The following is a 24,191-nucleotide window of genomic DNA, read 5'->3' as shown; positions in this document are numbered from 1 at the left end:
GATTCCTCACTGGTGCATGGGGATATGGAAATGAAAGAAAAATCACTATGGTCAACAGGAGGCTCAACCTAATCAAACTGGAGTGTCTTCTCTGTGTCCTCCATCTCCAGGAGACTAGATAACTGAATCATTAAAGAAAGATACTCTGCTCACATCGTGTCAGTTTTCGAATCCTACAGTCTCACACCAGACTGCATAAATAATACAACACCTCTTTACCACTTCTTTTTCTCACCATTGTCTGCTTTCACCTATTGAAAGTATCTACTAAATGATGCTGGACACATTAATCAGGTAAAGTCAGCCTCCAGGAGGAAAATACAATTACTTTTAAGTAGCAATTCAGACTTTGAACATAGGCTTATGAGAAATCTTCTGGTGACATGTAGAATGACAGTTATATCCATGAAAATTTCCATGCATTAAAAATATGTTCAGAAGTTTTAGATAATATAGCAAAAAATGTCAACAACTTAGAATTGGAGAATTTATGAAGACATTTTATCATAATTTTGCATGATTGGTCCTGATGGAAGGTCTCTGTCCAAAGCATCAATTGTTTATTCATTTCCATAGATGCTGCCTGACCTGCTGAATTCCTCCAGCATTTTGTGTGTGTTGCTTTGGATTTCCAGAATCTCTTGAGCTGTCTTAATTATATAAAGTTTTCTGAGCTGAAAAGCAGACATGACAGAAATATTCAGACTGCTGTTACTACAGTGACTCTCCTTTTGTAACAGTGCCTTAGAATCATATCACATATAACAATCATATTGTTAATATATGGCAAAGCTGGTTAGAAAAGAATCATTTTATCCATGGATTAATATATCTCCTTATGAAATCATGCTTATTTACAATTTCAGTTGAGACAGTTTTTCTTTAACTTGTTCTCCAAACAGAAACTATGTTTTGAAGGCTGCAAACATGTAAGGAAAAAATAATTAAATTAAAAAAACATCTTGGCAACGTATTCTCTCACCCATCACCAGCAATTCCTCTTCTGAGTCATAAAAACATAGAAAACCTTCAGCACAATACAGGTCCTTCGGTCCACAAAGTTGAGCCTTTTGCTGTTACCTCATTAAGATATCTGGCCCCGAAATGTCAGCTGGTTATTCCTCCCCATAGGTTCTGCCTGACCTACTGAGTTTTTCCAGCATCTTGTGTGGATTTCCAGCATCTGTAGAATCTCTTGTGTTTATAACTTACCAGCACATGTTTGGGATATGGGAATAAATTAGAACACCCTCCACCCAGTCAAGAAAGCAAACTCTGCCAATAGTACCTTGGTTCAGGATTGAACCCGGATCCTTGGCACTGAGAGACAGTAGCACTAACAGCTCTACCACTGAGTGTGCCTTCTTCATGCACTTCCCTGGGCAATTAACATGAAGTTCTGGTGCTGTGGAAGGGAACACTCTTGCTGAATGTCTCATCTTTGCTATCTTTATACCAGATGAGAACAAGTCTAATATGAGAGGAAGGTTCTTTGGACTAGTAGAGTCCAGAAGATGATGAGATGGGTGCAGGCAACAGGAGTTCATACCTTCATCTTGATGGATTTAAATTTAGATTAGTGAATTGCATCTCTCGTCTCTACATTAAGTTAGATGAGAACCTTGGAACTTATGCTTCTGAAGTAGGCACACATTATACCTGAGAATAGAGCCACCACGACCATCATGGAGGCTGCTGAGTAAGCTTCCAGGCAGCTATGGATCAAGAGATGTGACCCATGGACCAATAGGCTGCTGGGACACAGGCCAGGGCCTGATCTACCTGGGTGAGGGAGTCTGACTTTGAAAGTCCCAAAACATCCAATGACCCCGGTTACATCACTAATCATGCATCCTAGCACATCCTAGATGTATCTCAATATCAGCCCAATCTAAACAACTAGTAGGCACTAGCCAAATGATTCCTCAAGCCAGCTGCACTATTCATTAAGGGAAGTACCATATATCATAGGAAAACTGCTCAGTTATACTAAAATCTTTGCACAACAGTTTCCAATTGGAAGCAAACAATTTCCATTATATTTTGTTTGTTCTTCAGAGTAAGCTAAACAATTTTATTTTGCTGCATCATTATAAAAGTACACTTCAGGTCTCCTGTTAATTGTTCTATCACAGGATCAACAGATCATTATGCCCAGTTGGAGTTTGGGTTCCTTGGGATGAAAATTCACAAAATTGTTCTATTTTTCTGAAAGTGAAGATCAAGTCATTTTTGAGTCTCTATCTAAAAAATTTTAAAGTTATTCAATACACAGTAATTAACTTGATAAAATATGTGAAAAATGTTACTACCAGCTTGGTAAATACACTAAAATAGATGTCATAGATTGTCTAGATAATTATCCAGTAAAAAGTATACATCAAGGGATAATAGAAGTGTGTAGAAAGAGTAGCATTTTAAACATGAGTGATGTTAGTCCCGGTATAAATTGACTTACTTGAATTACGAGGGGTATAGATATCAAAGCAGGCCTTTTCTACTGAGGTTGGGTGAGACTAGAAGTAGAGGTCATAGGTTAAGGGTGAAAGGTGAAGTATTTAAGGGGGAATTTGAGAAGGAGCCTTTTCCACTCAGAGGGTGGTGTGAGTATGGAATGAGCTGCCAGAGGAAGTGATGGATGTGGGCTTGAATCCAAACTTTAAGAAAAGTTTTGATAAGTACATGGACAGGAGTGATATGGAGGGCCAATGTTCCAAGTGCTGGTCTAGGCAGAATGGACTAGATGGGACAAAGGGCCTGGAGAAATTGTTATGGGAAACAGGGAAATGGCAACAGAATTTAATGTGTACTTTAGATCTGTCTTCACCAGGGAGGACACAAGCAATCTCCCAGATGTATGGATGGGCCAGGGTCATAAGATATCAGAGGAATTGAGACAGATTGACATTAGGAAAGAAACTGTGATGAGTAGACTGGTAGGACTGAAGGCTAATAAATCCCCGGGTCCAGATGGTCTGCATCCGAGGATTCTAAAAGAGGTGGCTCAAGAAATTGCGGATGCATTGGTAATCATTTTCCAATGTTCCTTAGATTCAGGATCAGTTCCTGAAGATTGGAGAGTGGCTAATGTTATCCCACTTTTCAAGAAGGGAGGGAAGGAGAAAACGGAGAACTATCGCCCTGTTAGCCTAATGTCAGTCATGGGGAAGATGCTTGAGTCCATTATTAAGGACGAAATAGTGGCACATCTTGATGGCAGAAATAAGATTAGGCCGAGCCAGCATGGATTTACCAAGGGCAAATCATGCTTGACTAATCTGTTGGAGTTTTTTGAGGGTGTAACAAGGAAGTTAGACGAGGGTAAGCCAGTGGATGTTGTGTACCTAGATTTTCAGAAGGCATTCAATAAGGTGCCACATAGGAGATTGGTGAGTAAAATCAGAGCTTATGGCATTGGGTGCAGGGTTTCAACATGGATAGAAAACTGGTTGGCAGATATAAAGCAAAGTGTAGCAGTGAATGGGTATTTCTCGGACTGGCTGGAGGTAACTAGTGGGGTACCACAGGGCTCTGTATTGGGACCACAGCTCTTTATGATTTATGTCAACGATTTAGATGAGGGCATTGAAAACTATATCAGCAAGTTTGCTGACGATCCTAAACTGGGTGGCAGTGTGACATGCGAAGAGGACATTAGGAGAATACAGGGAGACTTGGATAGGCTGGGTGAGTGGGCAGATACTTGGCAGATGTCATTCAATGTGAATAAATGTGAAGTTATCCACTTTGGAAGCAGGAACAAGAAGGCAGAGTATTGTCTGAATGGTGCAGAGTTAGGTAAGGGAGAAATGCAAAGAGACCTAGGAATCCTAGTTCACCAGTCAATGAAGGTGAATGAGCAAGTGCAACAGGCAGTGAAGAGGGCAACTGGAATGTTGGCCTTTGTTACAAGGGGAATTGAGTACAAGAGCAAGGATGTCCTTTTGCATTTGTACAGGGCCCTGGTGAGACCACACCTGGAATATTGTGTACAGTTTTGGTCTCCAGCTTTAAGGAAGGACATTCTGGCAATTGAGGAAGTGCAGCGTAGATTCACTAGGTTGATTCCTGGGATGGCAGGGCTGTCTTACGCAGAGAGATTGGAGAGATTGGGCTTGTACAGCTTGTACATGCTGGAATTGAGGAGATTGAGAGGGGATCTGATTGAAACGTTTAAGATAATTAAAGGATTTGATAGGATTGAGGCAGGAAATATGTTCCAGATGTTGGGAGAGTCCAGTACCAGAGGGCATGGATTGAGAATAAGAGGTCAGTTATTTAAAACAGAGTTGAGGAAGAGCTTCTTCTCCCAGAGAGTTGTGGACGTGTGGAATGCACTGCCTCGGAAGACGGTGGAGGCCAATTCCCTGGATGCTTTCAAGAAGGAGCTAGATAGATATCTGATGGATAGGGGAATCAAGGGATATGGGGACAAGGCAGGGACTGGGTATTGATAGTGAATGATCAGCCAAGATCTCAGAATGGCGGTGCAGACTCGAGGGGCCGAATGGTCTACTTCTGCACCTATTGTCTATTGTCTGTGCTGTAGTGCCCCATGGATGAGTAAATTGAAAATAGTGGCTTAGAGAATGAATTCACAGAATGCAATTAGGATCATTTCCTAGAGTAATACTCTCTGGAAACAAACAAGGAGCAGTATGCAAGTTGGATGTGGTAATGTTTGATAAACGAGATTTAAAAAACAGTCTCAGAGTAAACAGAGCTTGATAAAACTTAGCATTCAACTTAAAAGTGAGAAACTTGAGTCTGAAACAACTGAGTTAATTTTAAATTACACAGGAATGTGGAAGAAGTTGGCAAAAGTGAAGTGGGCTCATTAATTATCTGGCAGTTAGATAGACAAACAGAGGCAAGTAGTCATCGAGACAATTCATAACTCCCAGCAAAAATATATGCCAAAGAGAAGTAAAGATTCTCCACAGTCTAGCCAAGAAAGTTATTAAAGGAGAAAATGTGTAACATGGTAAAATTTAGGATATATTCAGAATCTTGTGCCAGTAAAACTAAATAAAATTACGAGGGTAATCTAGCAAGAAATACAACTGATAAGAACTTCAAGATGATACAAAGAATGAGGCAGATCAAAGAGAATAAAAGGCCCTTAAATAGGAAGGCCAACAAAGTAGTAATGGACATAGACTGTGAAGTCTCTATAATAGAAGACCTTACTAATATAGACAATAGACAATAGGTGCAGAAGTAGACCATTCGGCCCTTCAAGCCTGCACAGCCATTCTGAGATCATGGCTGATCATCTACTATCAATACCTGGTTCCTGCCTTGTCCCCATATCCCTTGATTCCCCTATCCATAAGATACCTATCTAGCTCCTTCTTGAAAGCATCCAGAGAATTGGCCTCCACTGCCTTCCGAGGCAGTGCATTCCACACCCCCACAACTCTCTGGGAGAAGAAGTTTTTCCTTAACTCTGTCCTAAATGACCTACCCCTTATTCTTAAACCATGCTCTCTGGTACTGGACTCTCCCAGCATCTGGAACATATTTCCTGCCTCTATCTTGTCCAATCCCTTAATAATCTTATATGTTGCAATCAGATCCCCTCTCAATCTCCTTAATTCCAGCGTGTGCAAGCCCGGTCTCTCTAACCTCTCTGTGTAAGACAGTCCGGACATCCCAGGAATTAACCTTGTGAATCTACGCTGCACTTCCTCTACAGCCAGGATGTCCTTCCTTAACCCTGGAGACCAAAACTCTACATAATACTCCAGGTGTGGTCTCACCAGGGCCCTGTACAAATGCAAAAGGATTTCCTTGCTCTTGTACTCAATTCCCTTTGTAATAAAGGCCAACATTCCATTAGCCTTCTTCACAGCCTGCTGTATTTGCTCATTCACCTTCAGTGACTGATGAACAAGGACTCCTAGATCTCTTTGTATTTCTCCCTTACCTAACTCTACACCGTTCAGATAATAATCTGCCTTCCTGTTCTTACTCCCAAAGTGGATAACCTCACACTTATTCACATTAAACTTCATCTGCCAAGTATCTGCCCACTCACCCAGCTTATCCAAGTCACCTTGAATTCTCCTAACATCCTCATGATATGTCACACTGCCACCCAGCTTAGCATCATCAGCAAACTTGCTGATGTCATTCTCAATGCCTTCATCTAAATTGTTGATGTAAATCGTAAACAGCTGTGGTCCCAATACCGAGCCCTGTGGCACCCCACTAGTCACCACCTGCCATTCCGAGAAACACTCATTAACTGCTACCCTTTGCTTTCTATCTGCCAACCAGTTTTCTATCCATGTCAATTACTTCCCCCCAATGCCATGAGCTCTGATTTTACCCACCAATCTCCTATGTGGGACCTTATCAAATGCCTTCTGAAAATCGAGGTACATTACATCCACTGGATCTCCCTTGTCTAACTTTCTGGTTACATCCTCAAAAAACTCCAATAGATTAGTCAAGCATGATTTGCCCTTGGTAAATCCATGCTGGCTCAGCCCAATCCTATCACTGCTATCTAGATATGCCACTATTTCATCTTTAATAATGGACTCTAGCATCTTCCCCACTACTGATGTTAGGCTGACAGGATGATAGTTCTCTGTTTTCTCCCTCCCTCCTTTCTTAAAAAGTGGGATAACATTAGCCATTCTCCAATCCTCAGGAACTGATCCTGAATCTAAGGAACATTGGAAAATGATTACCAATGCATCCGCAATTTCCAGAGCCACCTCCTTTAGTACCCTAGGATGCAGACCATCTGGACCTAGGGATTTGTTAACCTTCAGTCCCATCAGTCTACTCATCACCATTTGCTTCCTAATGTCAATCTGTTTCATTTCCTCTGTTACCCTATGTCCTTGGCCCATCCATACATCTGGGAGATTGCTTGTGTCTTCCCTAGTGAAGACAGATCTAAAGTACTTCTTAAATTCTTCTGCCATTTCTCTGTTTCCCATAACAATTTCATCCAATTCATTCTTCAAGGGCATTCTTCAAGAACATTGTTCTTAACTATCTTCTTTCTCTTCACATACATATAAAAGGCTAGCTTGCATTCATACCTCATTTTTTCTCTCCCTATTGCCTTTTTAGTTAAGTTCTGTTGTTCCTTAAAAATTTCCCAGTCATCTGTCCTCCCACTCACTTTAGCTCTGTCATACTTTTTTTTAATGCTATGCAATCTCTGACTTCCTTTGTCAACCACTGTGGCCCCTTTCCCCCCTTTGAATCCTTCCTTCTCTGGGGGATGAACTGATTTTGCACCTTGTGCATTATTCCCAAGAATACCTGCCATTGCTGTTCCACTGTCTTTTCTGATAGGATATCCGTCCATTTAACTTTGGCCAGCTCCTCCCTCATGGCTCCATAGTCTCCTTTGTTCAACTGCAACACTGACACCTCCGATCTGCCCTTATCCTTCTCAAATTGCAGATAAAACCTTATCAATTTATGGTCACTACCTCCTAATGGCTCCTTGACTTCAAGATTGCTTATCAAATCCTGTTCATTACATAACACTAAATTCAGAATAGCCTTGTCCCTGGTCGACTCTCGTACAAGCTGTTCCAAAAATGCAACCCGTTGGCACTCTACAAACTCCCTATCCTGGGGTCCAGCACCAACCTGATTCTCTCAGTTCACCTGCATGTTGAAATCCCCCATAACTACTGCGACATTACCTTTGCCATATGCCAATGTTAGCTCCCTATTCATCTTGCACCCAATATCCATGCTACTGTTTGGGGGCCTGTAGACAACACCCATTAAGGTCTTTTTGCCCTTACTGTTCCTCAGTTCTATCCACACAGACTCTACTTCTCCTGATCCTATGTCCCCCCTTGCAAAGGACTGAATCTCATTCCTCACCAACAGGGCCACCCCACCCCCCCACCCACATTTCTGTCCCTACGATAGCACGTATACTCTTGTACATTCATTTCCCAGGTCTGATCAACAACATCATAGTTACCCATTCGCACCTGAGCTTCAAGCTCATCCGCCTTATTTCTGACACTTCGTGCATTCAGATATAGAAATTTTTGCCCATTTCTCCTCTCTCTGTTTAAATCACTGCCTATTGTGCTTAACCCAGCTCCCTAAACTCCCATCGGGCTATACGCCCCTTGAATTTTGTTGTCCTTCCTAAATTTGCTTATTCTTTCTGCGCATTTAACTCCATGTTCTGTCAGGCCATCCCTCTGTACATGTGTCCTCCTTATCACTTGTTCCACCTCACTTTTCTCTACTACACACTTAATATTCTGGAACCGTGTAGTCCCCACCTGTTCTTTATTCATCATCTCGCTATCCTCTCTCACATTCTGGATCCCTGCCCCCTGCAAATTTAGTTTAAACCCCCCCCCCTCCACCCCCAAGCAGCACTAGCAAACGTTCCTGCAAGAATGTTAGTACCACTCCAGTTCAGGTGTAAACCGTCCCATCGGAACATATCCCACCTTCCCTGGAACAAAGCGCAATTATCTAAAAACCTGAAGCCCTCCCTCCTGCACCATCCTCTCAGCCACATATTAATCTGTATAATGTTTCTGTTCCTTGCCTCACTCGCACGTGGCACAGGTAGCAATCCTGAGATTGTTACCCTGGATGTCCTGCCCTTCAGCTTCGCACCCAACTCCCTGCACTCACTACGCAGGACCCCCTCACTCATCCTACCCACGTCATTGGTCCCTACATAGACCACAACATCTGGGTTCTTGCCCTCCCTCTTGAGAATAACCTGCACCCGATCTGCGATGTCCCAGACCCTGATACCAGGGAGGCAACATACCTTCCGAGACTCCCGATCTTCCCCACAAAATCTCCTATCTGCCCCCCTGACTATAGAATCCCCTATCACTACCACTCTCTTCTCTTCCCTCCTCCCCTTCCTAATATATAGGTGGAATTAAGCATCATCACCATAACTAGCATTAATTTGACTTTAAAAACAAAAGGCCAATAAATCCCTGGACCCGAGAGCTTGCATCTAAGAGAAGCGTGGATTTTTTTGTAACCTTCAAAATGCCCTTCAATAATATAGTGGTGCCAAAGCTCTGGAAAAGTGCCAATGTGATAGCCTAATTCAAAAGGAAAAGGAGGCCAAAAGCAGTAACTACAAGCCAGTCAGCCTAACATCTAACAGAAAGTCCATCTTACAGTGAGATATTACTAGGTTAAATTAATGGGCAAAAAGTTGGCAGATGGAGTATTATTAGATTAGATTAGATTCAACTTTATTGTCATTGTGCCGAGTACAGATACAAAGCCAATGAAATGCAGTTAGCATCTAACCAGAAGTGAAAATGAATAGTGTTATTTACAAAATAACTGCGAATAAAAAGTAAGTGCTACAGCACACAAATATGAAAGTACTGAGACAGTACAATATGGGTGCAATACTGCTTAGCGCTGTGATGTGAGGTTCAGCAGGGTCACAGCCTCAGGGAAGAAGCTCTTCCTGTGCCTGCTGGTGTGGGAGTGGAGGCTCCTGTAGCGCCTACCAGATGGGAGGAGAGTAAAAAGTCCATGGTTAGGGTGAGATGCATCCTTGATAATGCTTTTATATGAAGTTATTCAACTTTGGAAAGAAGAATGACTTAAAATACAAGAGATTCTACAATTGCTGGAAATCTTGAGCAACACAAAAAATGCTGGCAGAACTCAGCAAGTCAGGCAGCATCTATGGAGGGGAATACACAGTCCATTTTGAGTCAAGACCCTTCATCAGAGTTCAGAATAATATAAGTTAAAGCATTATTTAAATAAAGGGCAGCCAAAAAAAAAACCCAACAGCACCGAACATTTTGGAGATCCTTACATGTGAAACAAGACAGTTGACATTCAAGTGCAGCGCATAAATAGGAAGGTAAATTCAATGCTGGAATTTCTTTTCAAGTGGTTTGAAGTACAGAAATAAGAATTTTTAACTCCAGCTATTTGAATTTTATTAGCAGGTGCAGTTTTGGTTATCACACCACAGAAAGAATGTGGAATGTGCCTAAGAAAATACAGAGGATATTCATCAGGACATTGTTCTGCATTGGATAACTGCAGTTTATGGGGATAAACTGGGCTGGTTTTCTCTCGTGAAACAGGCTGAGGGATAACCTGATAGAAGTTCATAGAGCCATTGATAGTAGACAGTAAAACTCCTTTTGCCTATGCTAAGGGATATAAAAAACAAGGGAGTAGATATTCAAGGTGAAATGAAGGTATTATAATGGCAAATTATGGGAAAGTTTTCAACACAGGTAGTAGGTGATATCTGGAAGTTGCTGCATGAGGAGGCAATGGGATCAGATACAATCACTACATTTAAGAGACATTTAGAAAGGTGTAAGGGAAATGGCCCAATCAGGAATCAAACTCAGGTCACTAGAGATTGTGAGTAAACCCAGCTGCAGACACCACGATGCAGACAGGAGTTGAAATGCAGATTCAAAAGCCAACTTTACTTTCTTCTAGCCAGGATGGGAAAACCATTCCAATTCAACAATGCAGTAATCAAAACATAAAGTCAGTAATCCAAGATCTTGATGCACAAATAAGATCCGGAAATGGCAGGCAGCAAGCAGACATCAATAAAAGTCATTTTTATTTAAAAAAAATAGAAGCTCTTGCTACTTACAAGATCACACTTTAAGACTGAGGAAAATACTGTACAGGAAGCAGGGTTTAAGTACACAGGTGTTAATTGGGAATGTGTGCATTCAATGATCAATAAGAGAATCCAATCAGTTCGGAAAAAAAAACTATGTCTGCCCCAGCTGGCCAACCACAGAATAGACTGGGAGTCTGAACATCCAGGCACTAGGTCGGCCAGTCATAGATAGAATCAACACACACAAATTGCTGGAGGAATTCAGCAGGTCATAAAAAGACACAGATCTATAACATGCAAATGGGGTTAGTGAAGATGGGCAAAATGTAGGCATGGTTGAGATGAACGAAAGAACCAGTTCCTGTGCTGTACATTTCTATGATTGTTATGTTTGTATATGTTATGGATCCAGAGCACGTTAAGTTGGACGGTGCTAGGTATGGAATGAATGGCTTATGGGAACAGTTTGGACATGCTAGGTCTGGATTCGTTGGTGATGTTAATGAATAAAATTCTTAAGGGTAGATGTTGGAAAACTGTTTTCCCTCATGGGAGAGACTAGAAGCCAAGACTATATTTCTGGGTCTAGAAGCTAGGTCAGTTATGATTTGCTAAATAGCGGGCCAGGCTTTAAGGACAAGATGGGTCCTCCTGCTTGTATTTTCTTGTGATCTGTGTTTTATATACGGAAAACATAAAATTTACTATAAATGGCCTGCTCTTGACTTCAATTGCTTTCTGTTTAGACTTAACCAAGCAGAAAATAAACATCGAGGCTTTCCCAATGGAGCCATTAATAATTTAATATGTTGAGCTTAGAAACATCAGTCTGTTGCTTCTCCAGAACCCTGAATCCAAATCACAAAAAGAAGAATCCATGAGCCTCCATTGTGGGAAGTGCAATACCCATATTCTGGGGCATTTGAACAGGCCAGTGTTTTATTTTGACCATAAGACCATTAGCCATTAGGCCATTCAACCCATTCATTAATGGCTGATTTATATTCTCTCTGAACCTCATTCTCCTGGCTTCTCCCCATAGCCTTTAATGTCTATATTAATCAAGAACCAATACACCTCCACTTTAAATATACTCAATGACTTGATCTTCACAGCCATCTGTGGCAATGGATTCCACAGAATCACCACCCTCTAGCTAGAGAAATTCTTCCTCATCTTTGTTCTAAAGAACATTTTTCTACTTTAAGGCTGTGTCCTCTAGTCTAATATAATATAGGAAATATAATATCTAATATAGGAAATATCCTCTCCATTTCCACTTTGTCTAGACCTTTCAATATTTGGTAGGTTTCAATGAGATTCTTCCCTCACACCATTATTCTTCTAAAGAAAATTTAGGCCCAAGGTCATCAAATGCTCCTCACATATTAACCCTTTCATTCTCATAAGCTTCCTCTGTACTCTTCCCAGTGCCAGCATGTCCTATCTTAGATATGGGGACAAAAATTGCTCACAATACTCCAATGCGGTCTGACCCGTGCCTTAAATAGCCTCAGCATTTCATCCTAGCTTTTATATTCTATTTTTCTCTTGAGGACGTTAAAAATGTAATGCATAATAATAAGTATTAGTTGTTAGCACCTGTGCAGAAACTACCGCAGGACTAATTAGAAGGTTGCCTTCCATCCTTTTTGGTTACAGATGACTAAATTTTCACCCCTATTGCAGCCAGTTGGCAAATTAGATTCCTTACTCGATTTCCTGCAGCTATAGTATGTGCTTTGTTTTTTTTTTAAATTATTTTCGAGGAACTTGCAAATTGAGAATAGAATTCATGGTAAAATGTGATAGAACTTGTGTCAGTGCATTTCACATGAAATACATCAACACAAAGAAATCAAAAGGTTGAGTAAGGTGCGACCAATGTCCTGACCTGTATATATTTCAATGCAAGAAGTCTAGTAGGAAAGTCAGATGAGCTCATGGCATGGATCAACACTTGGAATTATGACATTGTAGCCATTAGTGAGACTTGGTTGTAGGAAGGGAAGGACTGGCAACTCAATATTCTGGGATTCTGTTGTTTCAGATGTGACAGAGCAGGAGGGAGCAAAGGAGGAGGGGTGGTATTATCAGTCAGAAAAATATCATAGCATCTCAGTCAGGACAGACTGGAGAACTCGTCTGGTGGTGTGTTGTGGGTGAAAATGAGGAATAAGAAAGGAATGACGACATTAATGGGGCTATATTATAAACCACCCAACAGTCCAAGGAATTTAGAGGAACAAATATGTAGATCGTAGACTTTTGCAAGAAATATAAGGCTGTTATAGTTAGGTTGAACCTTCCACATATTGACTGTGACTCCCATACTGTAAAAAGCCAAGATGAGAAAGAGTTTGTCAAATATGTTCAGGAAAGTTTCCTTAATTAGTATGTAGAAGTTCCAACAAGAGTGTGTAATAGGGAATAAAATAGGGCATGTGACAGACGTTTGTGTAGGGAAACACCTTGCATCCAGCGATCACAATGCCATAGCTTCAAAATTAAATGCAAAAAGGTAGGTCTGATCCACTGGTTGAGGTTCTAAATTGGAGAAAGGCCAATATTGATGGTATATATCAGAAACAGGAGTATGCTTGAAATCTACATCCATTGCTGCAATTGTTGAGACTGATGAAGGAAGAGATTATTGATGTTTCAAAAATCATTGGACTCTGGCAAGGTGCCAGAGGACTGGAAAATAGCAAATGTCGATCCACTCTTTAAGAAAGGAGGAAAGAAGCAGAAAGGAAACTATAGACCAGTTAACCTGACTTCAGTGGTTGGGAAGATGTTAGAATCAATTGTTAAGGATGAGGTAATGGAGTACTTGGTGACATCAGACAAGATTGTACAAAGTTAGTATGGTTTCCTTCAGGGAAAATCCTGCCTGACAAACCTGTTGGAATTCTTTGAGGAGATTACAGGTAGGATAGATAAAGGGGATGTAGTAAATGTTGTATATTTGGACTTTCAGAAGGCTTTTAACAAGGTGCCACACATGAGGCTGCTTACCAAGTTAAGAGCCCATCATATTACAGGAAAGTTACTAATATGGTTAGAGCATTGGCTGATTGGTAGGAGGCAATGAGTGGAAATAAAAGGATCCTTTTCTGGTTGGCTGCCACTGGTCATACAAGTGGATTCCCTGTCTGGGGAATTGCTGCAGCTTTTGTACTTTGTTGTCAGGTATTCTCATGAAGTTCTGCCTCGGAAAGGTGGTGTCCATCATTCAGGACCCTCACCACTCAGGACATGCCTTGTTCCCACTACTACCATCAGGAAAGAGATACTGAATCATGAAACCACAACACTCAACGATTCAGGAACAGCTTCTTCCTTTCTGCCATCTGATTTCTGAATGGACGTTGAACCCACGAACACTACCTCACTACTTTTAATTCCCTATTTTTTTGCTCTACTTATTTAATTATACTGTATATTCTTATTGTAATTCACTGTTTTTTTTCTCTATTATCATGTACTGCAATGTACTGCTGCTGCAAAGCTAACACTTTTCATGACATATTAAACCTGATTCTGATTCTAATTCTGAACTCATGTTTGAAGACAAGACAGAGAACACTGGAAGTCTGGATCCTGAACTTGCTGCTGTTTCTCGGGAAATAGGAGACATTTTTTGGGGATAACAAAATCGTATCTCAATTTTGCCGGTGCATTTAAGTTTGTTCAGCAAACCGCTGGGCTGGCCACTGAACTGAAGCGCATATCCAGTGATGATACACCTAGGGTCCACAGTGCCAAATCATGTACACGCACGTGTAGGATGCACAAAATGGAAGCAGTATGCTGACAGAGGGAAACAATGCTCCCACAACCTGGTGCCGTCTGGCGGGATGACAGCTCTTGGCAAAATGGACCTCATGGTCGGCTACAAGCTAAAAACCTTACTGCAAAATCTGTTCCACATTTTCTCAGCTCCTTTGGTATACATCCTACACCGAGCAGCAGGAAAATGAAGATCAATGGAAGACTGTCCCCTTTGAATGGTGTCCCAATGCAGTTCTATTAAATGTAGTCGCAATTTTCCAATCACAAATTGATCCACATTTTCTGTCTTCCTGACTGATTATCCAGTGCCAGGAGAGTCAATTGAATAACTCTTTCCCTTCATAACAATGTAATTGAAAATCCATTCACACTTCTTAAATAGGACCCTTGTAGTCGTTCTGAGTAAACCCCCGCTGACATTGAAGACCTGATTCATGTATGTTATGCCCCGTGAATGAAATTGATTTACCTGCTTATACTTCAGGTTCCTCAGTTGTGGAACAAACCATCCACCGAACTCTTGATCTCGGCCAATACCAACCCCGCTAAGGCAAAGCATGGCATGTGACCATTCATCACATCGCCACCACGATGAGGCCACACTCAGGCTGGAGAAGCAACACCTTATATTCAGTCTGGGCAGCCTCCAACCTGATGGCGTGAACATCGATTTCTCAAACTTCTGGCAATTGCCCCTCCCGGTCTTCACCGTTCCCTCATTCCCACTCCCCTCTCTCACCTTATCTCCTTACCTGCCTTTCACCTCCCTCTGTGATTCTCCCCCTTCCCTGTCTTTCATGATCTTCTACCCATTCCTATCAGATTCCCCCTTCTCCAGCCTGTAATTTCTTCCACTAATCAACATCCCAGCTCTTTACTTCACCCCTCCTCCTTCCAGTTTCATCTGTCACCTACCACCTTGTACTTCTACCTCTTCTCTCCCTACCCTCTTGCTCTGACTTCTCATCTTTTTTTCCCAGTCCTGATGAAGGGTCTCGGACCTAAACTTCAACTGCTTACACTTTTCCATAGATGCTGCCTGGCCTGCAGAGTTTCTCCAGCTTTTTTTGTGTGTGATGCTCAGATTTCTAGCATCTGCAGATTTTCTGGAGTTTGTCATTCACCCCAAGGCAGTTTAATAATTTACCTCAGTTTGCCTGTCCTGCAGGGATTAGGAGTCAGCACTTTAGACCCTTGGCTTACTTTACTTCCTTAGTGTACATCACAAGGCAAAATATTCACTTACTGCAAAGCATGTTTCTTGTTGAAACTGTATATAATTTATACACAATTTATATGACATTGTATGCCTGTGATGCAGCTGCAAGAAAGTTCTGCATTGTACCCAAGCACGCATGTAATTATTGACATCACCATTCATTATGCGTCGTGTTGTATGACATGGGTGATCATGGTCCCATGACCATGATTGTCCTTGGCAAAAATTTCTACAGAAGTGGTTTACCATTGCCATCTTCGGGGCAGTGACTTTACAAGGCAGGCGACCCCCGCCATTATCAATACACTTCAGAGGTTGTCTGCCTGGCATCAGTGCTTACATTATCAGGACTTGTGATATGCACCCGCTGCTCATTCAACCATCCATCACCTGCTGCATGGCTTCATGTGACCCTGATCGTTGGGGTAGGGGGTGGGGGCTAAGCAGGTGCTGCACCTTGCTAAAGTGTGAGCTACAGGCTAGCGGAGGTAAGGAGTGCCTTTCACTTCCTTTGGCAGAGATGTATCTCCACCCCATCATCAAATTTGTTGACATGACAATAAATCCAACTTTACCTTTGACTTATCACAATAGCAGGTGCAGTCTTTTACTGAGCTTTTGTAGGTACTCTCCAAATTCAAGGCATCTATCAGAGCGTTAAATTAAAACATGATGTACAATTGCAATTGCTGAAATGACGAGGGGCTTACTTTTTGCTCTTTTTTACTTCTTACTGGTGGAGACACGAAGGTTCATGGCACATATTTAAATGTAGCTTCTTCGGGAGCTTGTCAAGTGATACATTATCTCCAATTCTGAAAGGTAATTTCTTTCATAAGCTCTTAGACTTTGGATAAAATATGAACTTAATTTAGATCCAAATCTGCTAATCAGATTTAGGCTGCTGCACTTTAATCGCAGCCTCTAAACAATCTGATGTATCGGGCTTCTCAAACAATATTCAAGCATGAAAGCTATTTTCTCTTCACATTTCCAATTTTTCATAAAATTGCTCAATTGTTCAAATTATCATTCTTGCCTTGTAGGTTATTTTAATTCATATGGATGTGTGCACTTCAATTAGATATGTGAGGACAGGTTGAGGGGGCTAAGGCTTTTCTCTTTGGGGTGAAAGAGGTTGATAGAGGTGTACTAGATAATAAGGGGCATAAGTGGGTAGTCAGAGACTTTTTCCCAGGGTGGAAATGGCTAATACAGGGGGACATAATTTTAAGGTGATTGAAGGAAAGTCTAGGGAGTCAAAGGTACATTTTTTTACACAGAGTGGTGGATGTGTGGAGCATCTTGCCAGGGATGGTGGTAGAGGCAGATACATTAGGGACATTTCAGAAAATCTTGGGCACATGGATTATAGAAAAATGGAGGGTGATGTAGGAAGGAAGAGTTAGATTGGTCTTAGAGTAGATTGAAAGGTCATGAGCCTGTACTGTTCTGTAATGTTCTATAATCTATGTTCTATATGCAATGTTTAATTTGTGGATTTACAGTGTTGGAGATAATATACCACTTGATGGTTGATAGCCCCATTGGCCTTAATTAAGGAATACCAGTCCAAAAGTTAATTAGTGCATGGCCATTATTGTCAACACACTACTAAATTTCTATTTATCTTTTAAAAATCCTATTTTTTGTGTTATGGTCCCTAATATTATGATGGTGGCAAAGTATTCCATACTCATGACAAGATCATTTTATTTTCATACAGCTCCTTTAATTTGGAAAACTTACTTCAACATGAGGAAAATGTGCATTGAGCTAAAGAAGTTGAGAGCTATATGGATTGTAACCCAATGATGAATGTATTAGGCCTAAGGGAGGAAAAAGGTTCCACAAAAGGACGTTCAGAGAGATGGGATAGAACAAAGTTGTGATGAGTGAAAGAGAGCAGAGGGTTGGAGGAAGTTGCTGAGGTAAGACAATATGAGCTCATGGAAGATCTATATACAGGGATGAGTCTTTGGGAGACTCTCTAACATTGACCATTCAGGTGATCTGAAGTTTGGAGGGAGGAAGGATGGAAAAATATTTACATGCACTTAAAGTGCCTCACTCAGACATTGACGTAATATACAGTCATCATCATCATCATTATTATGTGCCATGCTGTATGACATGAGTGATCATGGTCTTTCAATGACCATAATTGTTTTTGGCAAATTTTTCTACAGAAGTGGTTTGTCATTGCCTTCTACTGGGCAGTGTCTTCATAAGACAAGTGACCCCAGCCATTATCAATACACTTTAGAGATTGTCTTCCTGGTGTCACGGGTCACATAAGTAAGACTTGTGATATGCATCAGCTGTTCATGCTTCCCTGGCTTCATGTGATCGTGATCGGGGGTTAAGCAGGTGCTACAGCTTGCCCAAGGGTGATCTGCAGGCTAGTTGAGGGAAGGAATGCCTTACACCTCCTTTGGTAGAGACAAATCTCCACCCCACCACCCTAATGATATACAGTAAACTATGAAAAAGCAGGCTATAGAAACACAAGGAGAGCCCTACCACATACCTTTTGATAGGTGCCTCCAAATTTTGTGTGTGTCTCCTAACATTAATCCACAAGTTCAAGAGAATGGAAATGGCAAAAATTATATAAATGGCTGCAATTTCTTATTGAGTTAACCATTAATAATGAACCTCCAAAAGGACCACAACCTCACCATAGAGTTTGGAGGCTTATGACCTTAGTACAAAGAGCAATGCTGGCAAGAGTCTGGGCCTTGTGCCTTGGCTTTTGTCACCCATGCCAAACAGGTCAAAGGGTAGAAGCCAAACTAAGAGTGGTCTACAAGTCCTCTGAGTTTGTGGATTCAACTCACGGCTAAAAAAATTAACAGCAATGAAGCATCCTTCTCTATCTGTATACATCACTATGAACAGACAGAGATGAGGGACCTCCAGTGCTGCCCTATACGCTAGCGGCATTACAGGCAGTTAAGAAAAAATTAATAATGGGACACTGAGGGAAATCTGTGATAATACTCTGTGTGAACTGTCACCAACACTACCAACACTCTGAAATAGTAAGAGACAATAACCTCTTGATGGTGAATTTCATCTTCTTCCCTCACCTCCTGATTAATGAATAGTTAGATTTGTAATGAATTTTGTAGTTTAGTTCATTGAAAGCAAAACTAACAAATGTGACTCTTCCAATAAGATGCATAAGACAGAGTGACTGGAATTATCTTTCAAAACTATATGAAGGTAACTGAACCTCTGCTTTTTTTAAGAGCTTGTACTGAAGTAAAAAATATATGATTGGAAGGAAGCTGTTTACAGATTTGAGTAGAGTGTAATCTCTTAATTTTGCAGTAGAGGATTCCTTGTAACATTTTGTTTTTTGACAGGCTGGTGGAGTTATCTGAGACAATACCAATCAATCCTTACTGGGGAGTTCTTTCCAAATGTCTGGCTTACAGCAAAGCAGTCTCAGACCCCTTTGTATACTCTTTGCTGCGACATCAGTATAAGAAGACATGGATGGACATTATCAATAGGCTACTGAAAAGAAGCTCCTTGAACTCCACTGCACTAACAGGTGAAACACAAAATAGCAATTTTGTACAAACAGATGAATGAAATAAATTTCATGACAAGAACAGTGCGACAAACATGTGTATTTGGATTTTTATTGAAATCTATGTTATGGAACTTTTGACCTTAATCTGCTTTCTACTACTTTAGACAATATTTTAATTAATGTTTAAAGGAATGGTTTTCACAGATCACCTTTACACTTTTGTAATTGTTTTTTGTTTCTTAAGTGTTCTTGGATGATTGGCATGTGTTTTCAGTAATTTTTTTTGAAATTTCCCCAGTATGGTTTGTGAGTGGGTATGCATATACCGGTAAATGAATATACTGCACCTTAAGCTAAAAGATATGGATAATAGAAAAGTATAACTTGATCTCAGCCAATTCTAATATCAGTATACAATAATTGATTACGTTTTGGTTAAATCTGAGCTTTCAACCAAGAACGTCATCAAACATTACTACCGAGAGAGAAACCATTACTTGTCCAGTTATTTTCTGAGAACTTGATATACCCATCTCTGCAATGAGGACCAATTTTTATCTCTATATAAAATACTTTGTCACATCAGTCATATATTCATTATCATAGATTTGTCACTTTTATCCATTGATTTTTGTCTCCAAATGGTTTCTACTGTTGATCTCAGTAAAGAAAAAAAATCCACAGATCAGTCGTTAGGTTCAGATGGATAGGATTCCCCTTTCTCAACATGAAATGCTGTCAAGTAATTTCTGCAAGAAATGTGTGGCATCCAAGTACCATTGCTGTCTTGACTAAGCAACCAATTTGATGAATTTCAACATATAGTTGATTCACAAGCACTCCGCAGAAAGCAAAATAAATATTGTTAAATACACACATATTATGGACAAGCTGAAAAATAATAACAAAATAAATACTTTATAATTTTCTAATTCAAATAATATAAAAATAATTATACAAATTAGTATTACAGAAGACATAAATTTTTCAGAGCCAGAGAGTTGTTCAGCATATCACTCAATATGATGTTTAACTTTTCACCTTTTTCAATGCAGTGCGCAATTTTCAATGCTTTTATTGAGAGGAAAGTGCATATAAAGTTCATAGCTATGACTGCAGCCTATGGAACCATTTTCAACAGATTCAGGGTTTCCACACTTGAATACACCGGTGATCTGAGAACTGAGAAATTTCAACTTCATTATAATACATGTTCTGAGCTATTATACTTTTTCCCAGTTAGAATAATAGAACGTTGTCGGGTATTCCAGTGAGTAAAAAATTGGCCAGGAAGTAGATTGATGAATAGATGGGGAATCAGTTTCACTCTTCACACCTTGTCTAATATTTGAAATTTGTAACTGATATACCAACAAATGCCCTTCTTTTTATCTTTTATCAACTAAAGAAGACACCCAAAAAGTGGTAAAGCAACTGCACTATCGACATGCATCTTAGAATATTTGATTGAGAAGATTATATAGATTTTGATTTGAATAGAAATTAATGCAAAAATAAATTTATGACCATAAAATACCATAAAATATAGGAGCAAAATTAAGCCATTTGGCCATTGGAGTTCACTCCATGTATAATAGATCAGAAATGTTGGTGTCCTAGAATCACAGTCTGCCTTGCTTCTGTGTAACTAACTGCAACATCACTCCGGAGTTCCTCTTCCACTGGGAACTGAACTCCAAGCAATTTAGCAAGGTTCATGCAGCACAGTGCTTTTGTCGGTCCAGAGAAATACCCGGACAGATGATACCTTAAAGATGAGTGGGATAATTGAATGTCATTGATATTCACAGACACTCAGACATGTAAAACCATATAATATATATGTTTATTTTTTCTACTATTTAATTGTTTTGCATTCAAGTGAAGATTGTTTTCAACGTGTGGGATCAGTATGCAAGTTTCCCAACAGAGGAGATGTGAGGCTAATTAAAGAATGGCTTTCTTCTTGAGGATTCTTGAGGATTCCAAGGAAACAGTTTGTAATCATCATGAGATGGGCAGCAAATACCCCTACCACCGTGACTGATACCATCAAGTCCCTGCAATAGTATTGATGGAAGAAAGCAGATCTACCCTTCTCTGTTTTCAGAATCAGATTCATGTTTAATATCACTGGCATATGTTGTGAAATTTGTTAACTTTGCAACAGCAATACAATGCAATACATAATACATATAGAAAAAAAAACATTGCTACAGTTTTCCTAAAATGCTTGTCTTCACACCAGACAGGTTAGTCAATCAGCATAAAATTAGCTATGTTACAGGTTGCAAAGAGTCCATGATAAGGGAGATACATATTAATATCAAATTTCATGAATTCAGAGTTGATTGGTAGGGTGAAAATGCATGATTTATGAGCTCATCTACTGTGAGTTATGAGTGCCTTGGAATGGACAATATATATCAATCATTCATTCCAATGGATGAACTCTTGACTATTTCAAGAGATGTAATTTTTCTCTGAAAAACTGCTGTATAGTTATGTTTGCTGAAGAGATCAGTCTCCGAAGTAAAATAGATTGCTCAACATGGACATGTAAAGATTTTCCCTTGAAGTACTCCTCTAGTTAGTGCAGCAGGTTGAAGTTAAAAAATCTCAGATCAGGTTCATTATTCTTCCATTGTCATTGGGCTTTAAATTGCTCTTCTGTTAATAAAAGCAGATTTTAGAAAGCATCAGAAATTAATTTGTACAATAACTTTGCATTATAACTTAAGTCTGCATTGATAACTACATGGTGCATAATGAACCTGTCTGCCAAAGGAGCAGAGTGACATACAACAATATCTCAAAAATGAATGAATTGCAAAGGTTCCATATTCATCGTTTCATGAGGACAATTTTAATTCTATGGCCTGGCAGAAATTCAGCAGGTGTATTGACTGTTCAAATAACCCCAGATGCTTAATTACTCTGGTGTGGCTGGGTACTGATCTTCAATCATTGGTTGGGTACTCATCTTCTTTAATCCAGTGTCTATAATCATTGTTTTAAATATTGTTTCAACAAATTTCAGTTGTATTAAAGTAATAATAACAGATTTATTTAGTGAAGAAAGACATCTGGTGTGTGCTGGTAATACTGGAACCCAAATGCAGAGGAAAGACAGACTCCAATGTAGAGACACATTCCAGAGTTTATTCATAAGAATTCACATGGAACATTGGAGGCTCACCACAAGATGTAACATTCTTGAAACTAGAACCCTATGATTAGTGCTAATTGGGTGTCTATTTAAATGTAACCAACATTCCTGAGCCTATCAAAATAAATTTAACAAGTTTACACAAAAAGCACCAGGAGACTGCTTTACAAACGGAAAGTCGCTTGAGAAACAGGAGCTCTAGATGATTAACGATCCTCCTTGAACAGCATTTAACCAAATCAGGTTTCTCTAAAAACCTCAGAGCCCAAATCCCTCCACTTTCATGCAGAGCTCATTACATCTGGCAGCAAGATCCTCCTTAATCATGTAGAACTAACACCTGAATTCAACTTAAATTTTTTACCAAGAAGCCTTAACGAGAAGATAAAGTTGAACCAAGAGCTCAAAATCAAAATATTGCAGTTGCTGAAATGTGAAATAAACAAGTGTCAGAAGTTAAAAGTAAGTCAGGCTGCATCACTGGAGGGAGAAAGAAATCAATGACTTTATTTTAAAGCTCATAGTGTAATCCAAATTTTTCTTGTTGGATTAGGGGGGATAGGAGTACTGTACTCATTTACAAACAAATTTGCTCCTCACAACTTTACCCTGCTGGCTGCATCTTGGAGGGTGACCCACATTCCTCTACACTAAAATGGTAGCATTCAGCTGAGAGGTTTCAGAGGAGAGCCCATGTTATAATTTCTTACTATCTTACTGTCTTGATTAGACAGGCCTAATCGACTGAGTATTAGAGACTACAAATATGAATAAAGGCTTTACTTCCCAGCATGGAAATTGAAATCAAATCTTATTAAAATCCCATTGTCATACTTCATATTTAAACCTTTAAGATATTAGCTAAGCTTTTTTATTTACTAATCAAACAGTATTCCTACTTCTTTGCAAAGATTATTTTTCTTTATATTGGTGGGTGGTGGTTGTCCATCATATCTGACAATGACAGGAAACCTTGTGGAGAGTCTTTAAGGTGGAAAAGCCATTGCACTGGGGTGGTCCCACGCTCCTGAGCTCAGAAGTCCAAGTCCGGTGGTACGAGTGAGTGTCGCAGACTGTCCCAGTGGATGACCACAACATTTCATGTACATGTTCATGCCCTTCGCTCTCCATGCAGCATTGTAGCCTGGCTGTCAGACCTCTCTGCAGAGCTTATCCGCCCAGTCTGCCAGAGCTGACTAAGTGAATGTACTGTATGTAAAAACAAACATATTTTCACTATAATACTAGAGAGGCAAAATGAAAATCCAAGAAGAATTCAGATGATGGAATCTAATAAAATTAGAAACTTTGAGCAATACAGGCAGTATATGTGGGGAGAGAAACAGGTAATGCTCCTGGTCAGGCACCCTTCATCAGATTCTGATCTGAATTACTAATCACAGATTCTGCCTGATACAATCAGAGAGTCACAGAGAAGTACAGCGCAGAAACAGGCTCTTTGGCCCATCTGGTCCATGCTGAAACCATTTAGACTGCCTATTCCCATCGATCTGCACTGGGACCATACCCCTCCATACCCCTACTAGCCATGTACTTGTCCAAACTTTTCTTAAACGTTGAAATCGAGCTCAAATGGACCACTTGTGCTAGCAGCTCGTTCTACACTCTCATGACCCTCTGAATGAAGAAGTTTACTCTCATGTTTCCCTTAAACCTCTCACCTTTCACCCTTAACCCATGACACACCCAATCGCAGTGGAAAAAGCGTTCTTGCATTTTCCTTATCTATACCACTCACAATTTTGTATCCATCTATCAAATCTTCTCTCAATCTTCTACACTCTAAAGAATACAGTCCTAACCTACTCAATCTTTCCTTATAACTCAGGTCCTCCAGACCCAG

The 24,191-nt window shown here is 40.1% G+C and overlaps 1 protein-coding gene across 1 annotated transcript in view; it reads left to right on the top strand.

Annotated features, from left to right (window-relative positions):
- gpr26 (G protein-coupled receptor 26) overlaps positions 1 to 19,217 on the top strand; it is a 34,519-nt gene extending 15,302 nt beyond the window's left edge. Inside the window, exon 3 of the mRNA XM_059948000.1 lies at positions 18,986 to 19,217. Within this exon, the coding sequence (XP_059803983.1) occupies positions 18,986 to 19,217 (232 nt within the window). The remainder of the gene's footprint in view (positions 1 to 18,985) is intronic.
- The last annotated feature ends 4,974 nt before the right edge of the window (positions 19,218 to 24,191 follow it).

The sequence above is a fragment of the Hypanus sabinus genome, chromosome 22 (genome assembly GCF_030144855.1).
Source record: "Hypanus sabinus isolate sHypSab1 chromosome 22, sHypSab1.hap1, whole genome shotgun sequence".
In the NCBI taxonomy this organism is placed as follows: Eukaryota; Metazoa; Chordata; class Chondrichthyes; order Myliobatiformes; family Dasyatidae; genus Hypanus; species Hypanus sabinus.
This window is presented reverse-complemented; position numbering and strand designations above follow the sequence as displayed.